Source organism: Toxotes jaculatrix, chromosome 15, assembly GCF_017976425.1.
Source record: "Toxotes jaculatrix isolate fToxJac2 chromosome 15, fToxJac2.pri, whole genome shotgun sequence".
In the NCBI taxonomy this organism is placed as follows: Eukaryota; Metazoa; Chordata; class Actinopteri; family Toxotidae; genus Toxotes; species Toxotes jaculatrix.
The window spans coordinates 11305177-11317180 of NC_054408.1; the positions used below are offsets into that span (position 1 = coordinate 11305177).

The following is a 12004-nucleotide window of genomic DNA, read 5'->3' on the forward strand; positions in this document are numbered from 1 at the left end:
AAGTTCTACTGTACTCTGTGTTGGACTGTGCTGACACAATGTTATAATGGTTTGTAATTGATTTGCATTGTGTGTTCTCAGTGCATTAAGACCTACAAGTCTGACTGGCACGTCGTCAACTACAAGTATGAGGACTATTCTGGAGACTTTCGACAGCTTCCACAGTAAGTCTGTAGTTAAAAACCTCAGCACTATAGTACACTATACTCACAGACATAATGAGGTCGTGTGCCAAGACATTCCTATAATGTGCAAGTAACAACAGCTACTCTACGTAATACGTGGATGCCAAAGATTTTAAGCTAAAACATATGGTACAAACACAATAACACGCAATGCGACCTTTTGGTTTCCCGCTTCTGACACAGTGTTGTTGTGACTTAATTACAAGGAAAAGGAAACACAGCAGAAAAAGAATTCTTATTTCCTTGCTACAAAAGAGTGTTTCCTTTTTATGATGCACTGGATAATTCCCGACTGCAGCCAGAGTGGAAACCACCCTCATTGTCTGTAGATTGTATCATCAGCTCCAGCCTCTTCCCTGAAGAATATCTGTTTTACTGACAATATGTTAGAATATGAGCTGACAATGACCTTGACAGTTACTGCTGCCAACTGTTCTGTCACTTTAGTAAATCTGGGGAAGTTAAAACAATACACCTTGACGTGGATCGGCTATTAAAAAGCGCCACACTACTTGCAGTTAAAGTGTTTCTTACCTTTGGCAGATTTTCATTTTCCAGCAGGCAGCTTACACCTAAACGTGTTTCCATGAGCAGTCGAGCGCTGCCTTTCACCACTGCTGGAGTTTGCATTTGTCTTGATGTTTCCCTTGACAGCTGCAAAAATGCAAACCTACTTAGAAAAAAATTGACAAAAGCATAAGGAAAAAATAACATAATCTCTGTCACACCAATTCAGACCACATGTGCTAGAAAGATTTGCTGACTGAAGACAAATCAAAGCAAGTTAGCTTAACTCAAACTGCCATGGATTTCTATGACAGTCCCTACTCATAAAGTAACCTACGCCATTAAAAGTAAAGTGCTACATTAACATTGAAATGTACCTAAATACACTGTCTACAGCTTAAATACATTATATACTAACTAGTAACTACTAGTACTACTAATGACAGTAATTTCTTTCAAAATGCATACAACCATAGCAGAGTATTTCGTTACCCCCCCACCTGTGGTAATCTGCAGTGCTTTCTTATGGAGCTACATGTTGTTTTGTGATCTTGCTAATACGTAGATGCCTGTTCATTTGAATCGATCATATTTTCACAGCAAAGTTTCCCGGCCTGATAAACTGGCTGTCCATGTATTTGAAGTGGATGAGGATGTTGACAAAGATGAGGTGAGTTTACATCCTACTTCTCGGTTCTTTTTCCCTCCTCTGCTAATTCATGTATGACAGTGTGGGTGTGTATTCTTGCACAGATTAAATGAGTATTTGTTGTCTCTGGAATGGCTTGTGGGCGCACACAGCAAGAAGGCTCATTAATCACCTGACGTGCTCAGATTTGATGGGAGTCTTCAGAGATGAGACCAAGCTGTGGCTGAAGTAAATGTTATCTAACACACTAGAATGTCACGCTGCCTCAAAAGATGCATGATGATGACCACGACCTTCTCTCCTCACGTGGTGTGTCAAACTGCGCCTCCTATAAACAGCACATCCTTATAATATTAGCTGAGATGCACTGTTTACATGCAGGAAACCCTCACTACAAAGTGTCTCTTTTCCCTTTAACTGCAAACTGTTAGATTATGCAGCTGTGATTGGGGGAAATGTGTCCTTCAGACCAAAGCTGTGCCAGGTCGTCACAGGTCAGGGTTCGTCCTGCTCAGCCTCATAGCCAACTTTACCTCTGACAGGACAGGAGGGGCAGGACTTCAACACTACTAATGACAAGATCCAAATTACCTTTCATTCAACTCTTACCTCTCTCTCTCTCTCTCTCTCTCTCTCTCTCTCTCTCTCTCTCTCTCTCTCTCTCTCTCTCTCTCTCTCTCTGGCATCCATCCCTCACCAGCAGCCACTGCAAGATTTTTTTTTCTTCAAGCAGGGAGGTTCCTTGTGCAAAGGAACCTCCTTTGCACATCTTCTCTGTGCCTGACTTTAGTTCTGCAACTATTTAGTTTGCTTTTCTTTTTACCTCTCTCTTTTTTTGGGGTCCACGTAGAATGAACTCAGTGATTTGTCTGCCTCTCTGGGGACTGGTGAATGTTGTCTAGACTTTGACGAGGAGAAGCAGGCACTGAACCCTTCCAGATGCTTTTCAGCTCACTCCACAAGGCACATTGAATATATTATATATTCGTGCCAGCGCTTTTAAAATCCCCATTTGCTTTATTAGATTGAAGAAGAAGAAGATGTGATGCTTGTCCAGGATGATGACATCTTGAAAAGCCATTCACTCTTCTCATTGTGCGAAATTGTTAAGGGATACAGTTCCTCACTGTAGTTTTTCAAAGTTGGGACGTGTAGCTGCGAGTGACACGTCTTCCGCTCATGCATGGCTTATCTAAACCAGGCTGGTTCTGCAGAGTTTGTCCCCATCTCCTCTTTCTCCTCTATTACACTCCTATTTGGTTTATTTTTACAGATTGTGATAGCTGGTGCATCATGGCAGCTTAGTCATATGTGGAAGGCATGGCCTCATGCTTACTCACCTTCGAAGTGAGAGATGATCGGGTCCATGCGTCATGGATGTGCTGTGAAGATCGAGATATTTATTTGGCTTCCCAGTCGTAGTTTGTTTAATGTTCCTCTGCCTGCTTGTTTGGACTGAGACAAACCTACATCATGCTGGGCTCCATGTCATGTCAAACCACAAGATCAAAGGTTGTCCTGCACAGTAAGGACAGGTTTTGGCAAGCTGTGTTAAAAAGGATTGCTGACACAATATTATTCTGTGTCTTCTTAACACAAAATCTGCCAGTGGCTCTACAGATATCGTCATGTTTTCTCTCATTTGAAACAGGTGGCATGATCCTGACAGAAGGAGTGATTTGTCCCATTATTTTCCATGCATTGTCACAAGACTTGCTGAGATTATTTTTCCTTGCAGTGGGGTACAGCATGTGTGGGTTTTATATTTATCTGATCTTGTGTCTTTGTCTCATGCAGGATACGGCCTCCCTAGGATCCCAGAAAGGCGGGATCACCAAACATGGCTGGCTATATAAAGGCAACATGAACAGCGCCATCAGCGTCACCATGAGGGTGAGACAGTGGTGATGGCCACATTAAGAGCTGACATGATTAGGCACTTAATCCATTAGTCTGTTGACAGAAATTTGTGAATATTTTGATGATCAATCATTTGAGTCTCTTTTCATGCAAAAATACCAAACATTCTTTTTCTCCAGCTGTTTTTCTTTATCTTATATGATAGCAAACAAAATATTGTTGAATAAGTTGATTAAGTTAAATATTATCTCTTCATATTATTCCAGTCATTCAAGAGGAGGTATTTCCACCTAACCCAGCTCGGGGATGGCTCTTACAATTTAAACTTCTACAAGGATGAGAAGATCTCCAAAGAGCCAAAAGGAACCATTTTCTTGGACTCCTGTATGGGCGTGGTTCAGGTACGCTCTAAAATATTCCAGTCATCTCTGGCACGAAGGCAGTGAATGTTAAACTGCAGTGACCCTGGATGACCCATTACCTGCTATGCCAAACGGGATATCCCTGTCGGTGATGTGGTAGCACAGGGTGTAGCTAGGTCCCTAGTGGCAATTAAAATGCCATTTACCAGGAATAAACTGGAAATATGAACATAGTCACCTCCTCTTTGCAGTTCCTGTTTCTATAAATGTGTTTCCCAACATGAAGGCTAAAATGTGAACCATAGACAGACAAAACGTCAACACAAATTGCTGTAACGGTGATGGACTGCTGCTGAAAAGTATCTGTGAGACCATCTCGTGTCCATTTCCCTGAAACCTGAGCTCTCTCCTCCCCAAGGTCGTGCTTTACTGCTGACTGGTGAAACAAGGTGAATGCTGAGGTCTCACTTCTGTGCACTTTACACTGGCCTCACAATCAATGCCACGTGCTAGGATCTGAATCTAGGCCGAGACTCACTGGGTGCATTATCATCTGTTTATCATCTCAGTAGATGGAAAGAACCTGATTTTACCGATGAGGCATCCAGCTGGCATTGATTAGGATTGATCAAGGTTGAGCGTTTGGATAGGATTGCCTGATTCCCATCATGTGGAGGGGTGCACTTGGTATTTAAATGCTTTAAGATGTTTTATTAGTGCAGGTTATGGTGTCTGTGCTGTCCATCGAGTTCCCCGAACCTCCACACCACCCAAGTTTTCAACCACAGTCTTTCCTGCTGTTACATTCCTCAGTGTTGGAAGAAATGAAGCAAGAATCCATCTCCTAGTTCACAAAATGCAATAAAACACTGACATTTTATGTTCTTCTGTATATCAAATCAACGAGCCACTACTATAACCTCATCAATTTTTTTTACAATGAATAATATTTTATTTAGTTTTCTTGAATAATTAGAACCAAACAAAGTGGATATAATGATCAAAAATAGAATTAATCATCAAAAAAGAAAAGAAAGTGAAAACCAAAAAAACAAGCAATTTGTCATTTTTTTCAGCATTAAAGAAATCTCAGTACAAAAATGTAAAAGAACACCTATTGAGGACCATTTGTGTTTACAGACAGGTTCATACTATTGTATACCTCCCACATTAATAATAATCTACAGCACAACTATGTGAAGATAGTCAGAAAATGTGAGATTTATATAGCATGTTATTTTAGTGTTGTGTCTGGGAGCAGATGTAATTATTCCCATTAGCGGGTGAAAGCTAACAATGTTATAGTAGTTTCTGTTACTGTAAAACTCATTTGTCAAAAAGTGAGTGGTATACAGTACATAAATGGATGCTTTGTGTTGCACTGTGAGACTTAAAATATGATTCATGGATTATCTATAAAGAGTAAATCATGACTTGTTTGAACATTTTTATCAGCACACAGTATCTATTAGGCTGGTGCCAATTTGTGGTTGACACACAGCTAGACCCCGATCAGTACTAGATGCTACATAGACACATAACGTCCTCAAACTGACTCACATTTATTCACCAGTGAACTGGGACCAAAACATACACTGGACAGGATGTCCCACAGCCAAAAAACAAGCCTGTCAGTTCTCTGTTGAACAAACTCTGCAATGGTGACCCCACCTCCAAGTGACCCCAAAACCACTTCTGGCAATTCTGCAGTGTTATTTCTTTTCATTTAGATTTTACACATCTGCCTCAAGCCCACTGAATTTTTAAGAGTTACCTCATACACAGTGAGGTAACCCTTAAAAATTCCATAAGTGTGAAGTTCAACCTATAAAACCATTACAGACTTAGATTTTTTTTTCTGTCCATTGCTCACATCAAAGTATTTGATGCTTTTATATAATCTTTACCAGTCTATGTTAATTAAGGAGATGCTCTCAAAATCTTTTGTGACTTGGTTGATTATACATTGATTATGATATAGAGCCTTCATTTTTATGAGTACTCCATCATGTGTTAACAAGCCTACTGCTAATTGTCACAAAACTCATTCAGCAGCGTAACCATATATAGTGTGTGGGTTTTTTTTTTGTGTGGTGTGACTTAAACTCAACCAACATAAACTGCCCCATGAGCGGAGCTGCAGATGTTCAACTCTGCAGCTGTAATGGCATGTGGAGTGACATCATACTGGGCCTCAAGCTGCTCCTGTGCTTTGCTAAGATGCCAGCATACGCTCAAACATACACAACATTGCACCATGTTATTTAAGTAACCAGCAGTCCCTGCAGATTAGCATGGATCGAAATGGGTTAAAAATGGAAATTGGCCTATTATTCAGTCTCCCTTATTTTCTCTTCTCTGCTCACTCACTGAAGTAAGATACTAACAATATTTAAAAAACTATATTGAGTGAATTGTTCACTGATTTCCCCAAGGATTTGTGCACTGTGTTGTCTAGAAAACTGACAGAGGACCTCCTACTCATCAGACGATTAAGTTTGTTTATCAAGACTCCAGTTTTTATTTCTGTCCCAAACACCCCTCTCCATGTTTATTCAGCCAGCCTGCAGATAATGACTCTCCCTCCCAATCACTCCCACTCTGCTGTTTCAACACTACAGGCAAGCCACAGTGATAACCACAGTACAACAATCCACTCACTGTTGATAATTATGAGATATTCCCTGTTCCACTAAAGAAATAATCTTTGGATCCACTGAATCAGAACTTATAGGTTCTGAATGGGCTGAACTACAGTAATGCTAAAGCCCAAATGGGACAGTGACATCACTCTTCCTGGATGTTTGGAGGTCATAGTTCACCGCTTCGGTTCCAGCTCATTTTCTGTTGACTTCACTCAGCATCACCTTCTCACTTTAGACACTCTCCGCTGTGGTCCTGGCAGAGCTGAAGGCTTTTGTTACACAGATGGAAATACTCTGTCCCTCTCTCTTACTCACTTTGTCCTTGTGCTTTCTGTGGCAGTTAAATTAAATCTGAGTTTAACTGTCCACTTCTTCTCAAAACAGTGACTCACATTCTGTAGATTTTCACTGCAGCATAGTGTTAGTTTCAGGCCAGTATTTTGTAATTGAATTTTGATTTTGCATACGCATCCAAGTTTTTGGAGGCTCAAAAAGACAAAATAGAAGGATGTGAGGACAAAGGGTAGAATAAAAGAGAAGCAAGTCATGATTTAAATCATAAAACTAAACATCAGCTGCCTTCTGGTGAGCTGGCAGTGTTCCAGTGTTAGCTTTGGAGAGTGAGATAAAACATTCCTTTTGCCCTGCCATTTCCACAGTTGGGTTTTAGATTTTTAAATTTGAAAAGCTAAACTTGGTCAGTCAATCTTTCAATATCAGATACAACACACTTGGCATATAATCATAAACGAGGATCTCCCAGTTTTTAATAACAAAAAAATCTCTGTTCTGACTTTTTGTTTTGTACTCTTGAATTATTTTGTCTTCAGAATTTTACCTCCCCTCCGCTCCCTTTTTTCTTGCTCTTCTCTAATCTCCTCACGTGTTGTCTCCACAGAACAACAAGGTTCGGAGGTTTGCTTTCGAGCTGAAGATGCAGGATAAGAGCACCTACCTGCTGGCTGCAGACAGTGAAGGGGAGATGGAGGACTGGATTAGCACGCTCAACAAGATCTTGCACAGCAGCTTTGAGATTGCCATGCAGGAAAAGAGGAATGGAGACATTCATGATGGTGTGTGAGTTTGTCTGCCGGTCCATATTTTTCCAGCAACTGAAGGATACAAAAATATGAAATGGAATATTATTTTGTGTTAGACCTGTCAAAATATTATTCCACTTCTTAATAAGAAATGATTTATGTTTCTTGTAAAAAAAAAATAGTCCCGATTTAAGTAATAAGTCTTGGGCAGACTGAAATATGTCAGACAAAAACAGCTTTTGTATTTTCACACTGGCCAAATTATATGAATAATATTAATAATACTCACTATTGTCTGACATTTTTTAACCCAGATGATTAACGGAGAAAAAAATAGCCATTTGTTGCAGCCTTAAAAGTTTGATAAACCTTTGATATACCAGTATTCATGAGCTTTAGCCTGAGTTTACAGTGTATGGGGTATTTCATCAATGATGATGTGTGATTATAGAAGCAACAATCTTGCCATTATGTGAGCTAAGTTCTTAAGATCAAGAATACCCTTAATTGTTGTGTCCATAATAATAATTATCCATAATTGAAGATCCAGTAAATCCACTCATCATTATCACTTTATTTATTCTGGGATACTCTATTTACCCGAGGATGTTTTTAATGAGACATTGTTCACTCAAAACAACATCTACTCGCAGTTCTCTCTTACTTTTTCCTGGCTCTCTACGTGTAGTCTGTGGTGATGTGATACTAGACCACCCAGGCTTTTAATACTCACCTCCTGTCTCATAGGAGGCTTAGCCATGGAGGAAAGAGGCTGAATGCCTCAGCACAAAATGCTCCACTAATCCTCCTAACTCCTCAGCTTTTATTAATTACACCATGCATGAGAAAAAAAAAAAAAAAACATTTCTGCTTGAGGAAATCTGGGAGATTTCTTAAAATATGCCACTGAGACCTGCAGTATCTCCCTCTCAATCCTGACTGATTCCTGCACAGTTGAATTGGTGTTTACTGAACTTTCACATGTCAGTAAGTGATTAAGACGGTTTTACTACTCAAGTTTGAGTTTACGCTCTACATCTCTGGCCCGGGTCCAATGACTTCTTGTATTTTCTTTCAGATGATGATCTCGGAAAGTCAGACAGTTCCTCTGGCAGTATGGACAGCTTTCATGTAGGTCCTACTTTCTCGGCTAGATGATCATACATTGGGTACATCATTACATGGAGTTGAACCACTAAATCTTTCTTCCTCATTGAGACTGTAAGGAAGACAGCCTCTTTGCCACAAACATGTGGCTTGAATTTGGGTTTAAGAGTCAATGGTTACACACCTAATTTCTCAGTCATTCATTTGTTTTTGTAGATTAAACCCAGATCTGTTGTCATGTGATTACCTAAAATTCAAATAATTTCCAAAGTATGACCGTTTCATTCCGAGTGTTATTTGAGTAACATCCAATAATCAACCTTTAAACATCTGGCCTCTAAACATGCATCTAACAACATCCAAAGTACAAGCAAATAATAATAAAAAGCTAACTCTTGATTTTACATGATGACACCTGCATCAGTTTAAAAAAGCTTTAAGGATAGAATTGATAGAATCTGTCTTAAATTATTTAAAACTGATGAATCTCAGGCTCCAGAAGTTGTTGTTTATGGCCCCAAATGGATATTTAATGTTTTAGAAGAAAGCCCCTCAGCACTGAGTGGTACATGATAGTAAAGCCACATGTGCATGGAAACTGGTGGTAACGGTTACCTGGAAAATAGCTTGACAGGTTACAGTGTGCAGAAATGTATGCTGGTACCACCTGACTCTCACCACTGAGCCAATAAAATACGAAGCTTTATTTCCAGATGGGAGCAAAAGACAAAAAAAATATGTCCTAATGATAAAACCAACTGAGTGCAAATCTCTCAGACAGTGCCTCTGGCATTTCCGACGATTTTTGGTTTAAATCGATTTATGAAATCCCTTTCTTCTCCTCAGAGCACCAGAGATATAGAGTCTAGGATGAGGAATGAGACCAGACTGAAGTTGTTCACGCTGGACCCTGACACACAGGTAATTAAATGTAAAGTACATTTAAGTTCACTTATTCCCACGTGGTAATAAGATCCAACCTAACATTCCGTGTTGAAATGCAATTCTATTGTACCGTCTCTTAGAAACTAGATTTCTCAGGAATAGAGCCAGATGTGAAGCAGTTTGAAGAGAAGTTTGGCAAACGTGTTCTGGTGAACTGCAACGACCTGTCATTCAATCTGCAAAGCTGTGTGGCCGAGAACGAAGAAGGACCGACAACAAACGTAAGACCAATCTTTTTCTGGCCACAGGAGGCCCTAAATAACAGAAATATCATCATCTGCAAGAGATGAGATGGTTTGTTTTAGCAGATCGGATCGACTCATTATTTGAGCTGCTGAAGGACTCCTGTTGGCATAGCAACCAGGCTACAGGCTCAGTAATGGGGAACAATTTGTATTATAGAGTCCAATGTCCTGCTGTCCCTCCCAGCATAAACTGTCTATTAAAGACTAAACATGCTCTGTCTCCACAGAGACACTGTCATGACAGACACACACATGCAGAGTAGAGTCTGTAAAGTGTGTTCACCCAGCTCCCTCCACAGAAATTTAAGTGGAATAGCTACTCGTCATGCAGAAGACAGGAGTGCACCAGTGCACCCTTTTCCTCTGCTGAGAGTTAATCCGATTTACTACCAGTGCTCTCTTTTTCCCAAATTTAAAGCATATCTCACTGTGTGGAAATCACAGATAAGGTAACATGACGGGAAATCCAGTGGATGCGGTTAGTTTATCCTTAGATACTGTATAAGAAAAATAAGATTAAATTTGGTTTTGTGTAAATGTTTGTGAATGTTCTTATATTTATTTTACTAATGTTCAGTGAGATGATTGACATAATTTAAGTAGTATATTAGTTTAGTAGATGAGTAACTACATACAATAACACCATGTACACTGCCTGTAGTGTTACTCATTGTTTAAGATGGCAGGGCAATGTGTTGCATTACAGTTTGTTAGGCCAGTTAAGCAATGTTTGGCGTTTGCTGAAGCTGTCATTAAAGTGACAGATGCGGCCTGGTTGACAAAATGTAGCATGAAAAAATGCACATAGACTGAATAATCTGTCAAATACAGAATTATTCCTCTGTTTCGTCTCTAGGTGGAGCCCTTCTATGTCACTCTTTCACTGTTTGACATCCAGAATGGGAGGAAGATCTCCTCTGAATTCCACGTGGACTTAAACCACCCGTCTGTAAGGGGCATGCTGCCCAATAACAACAGTCAGTATATGAATAGGGTTGGGGACACTCACCCTGAGGGGCAACGGTTGGTCCATGGGGTGCCAGAGGCAGCAATGCAGTATCCCAGACAGGTGAATAAAGAGACTAAAAAGCAGTGGAAAAAACATTATGCTTAAATATGCCTTCGGGCTCATGTACAAATCTGCAAATACAGATGCTGAATCACATACAGCAAAATTAGTTCTAACGTATCCATTGTCTCCACAGGGAATCTTCTCAGTAACATGCCCTCACCCAGATATCTTCCTGGTGGCTCGCATAGAGAAGGTGCTTCAGGGGGGAATCAACCACTGTGCCGAGGCGTACATGAAGAGTTCAGACTCCACCAAGGTACTGACCGACCTGTGAACTTTCGTCACTACTCTCCTCACACGGCAGTGTGTTCTCCACCACACTCAGCAGATTCCAGCAGATTACTCCATATTATACACAGATAATCATCCTTGTTTTTTAAATGCTGACCAGCTGCACAGACACTCAACACAAGCATTGACTTTGGCTGTACAAATGTGGTCGTGCACCCTGAAGGGACTGTGGTGGGTAGTAATGTGATTCAGCCGAGAAAAAAATGTGAAATGTGTTGCTGTGTTGCGTGTGTGTGTACAATAACATTACAACTGAGAGTGTGCTAGGGTATCTATGTGTGAGTTTTCAAGACTGTGTGTGTGTGCCTGTGTTGAGACTGGCAGCATGCTGAATACTTAATGTTACAGTGCTGTGAGTAATGAGACCGGGTTTGTGTGTGTGTCTGTGTTGAAGTACAGATAACAGTGTGTTCCCATTTTCCACCAGGTGGCACAGAAGGTCCTGAAAAATGCCAAGCTGGCATGTAGCCGTTTAGGCCAGTACAGGATGCCTTTTGCCTGGGCAGCAAGGTACTTTATCTCTTTTAGTAAATTAGATATTGATGTGTATGATCTGTGCAGCAACAAGCAGTGACAGTGAATAGCATTTCTTTGTGTTTTCTTTCAAAAATAACAGTTGACCTTATGCCACGATGAACAATGCAAAGCCCAAATTGAAAGAAACTGAGTTAACGATAAAGATCTATTAAATTTGTTAACCTCAGCTGTTCCATTGGTATAATCCACATTCCTTTATAGTTCTTCTCGGTATGAGTCTTTTCAGTAGCATTATCTCAGTTGTTAGCGAGTCTGAGAATCTATTCATCTTTTAAGTCATCCATCAAACAAAACTTCTAAGCACTTTGATGGTTTTACCTTCTCAAATGAATTTTCTGGTTTCTCTGTTTTATATCTGTACACTGAAAATATATTTAAAAAAATGTTTCCTTGGGCTCTGGAAAAATGTGATGGGTATTCTTGAATATTCTGTGACATCTTATACCCTGGCTGAAGGTAACTGGTTAATCAAAAAGCTAAATAGAACAGATACTTGTGGAAATTATTGTTAGTCCGAGCCCCAGACTGTAAAAATTTTTTCTTTGTCCAATGAAACATA

At 40.1% G+C, this 12004-nt stretch overlaps 1 protein-coding gene across 8 annotated transcripts in view; it reads left to right on the top strand.

The window, feature by feature from the left end:
• The window catches only part of zmp:0000001200 (dedicator of cytokinesis protein 9), a 75266-nt gene that overhangs the window by 42643 nt on the left and 20619 nt on the right, over positions 1–12004 (top strand). For all 8 annotated transcript variants that reach the window (XM_041056587.1, XM_041056585.1, XM_041056586.1 and 5 more), the window contains exons 4-14: positions 82–164; positions 1293–1362; positions 3139–3234; positions 3468–3602; positions 7107–7281; positions 8327–8379; positions 9202–9276; positions 9381–9521; positions 10402–10614; positions 10751–10873; positions 11336–11418. In XM_041056587.1, the coding sequence (XP_040912521.1) occupies positions 82–164; positions 1293–1362; positions 3139–3234; positions 3468–3602; positions 7107–7281; positions 8327–8379; positions 9202–9276; positions 9381–9521; positions 10402–10614; positions 10751–10873; positions 11336–11418 (1247 nt within the window). The remainder of the gene's footprint in view (positions 1–81; positions 165–1292; positions 1363–3138; positions 3235–3467; positions 3603–7106; positions 7282–8326; positions 8380–9201; positions 9277–9380; positions 9522–10401; positions 10615–10750; positions 10874–11335; positions 11419–12004) is intronic.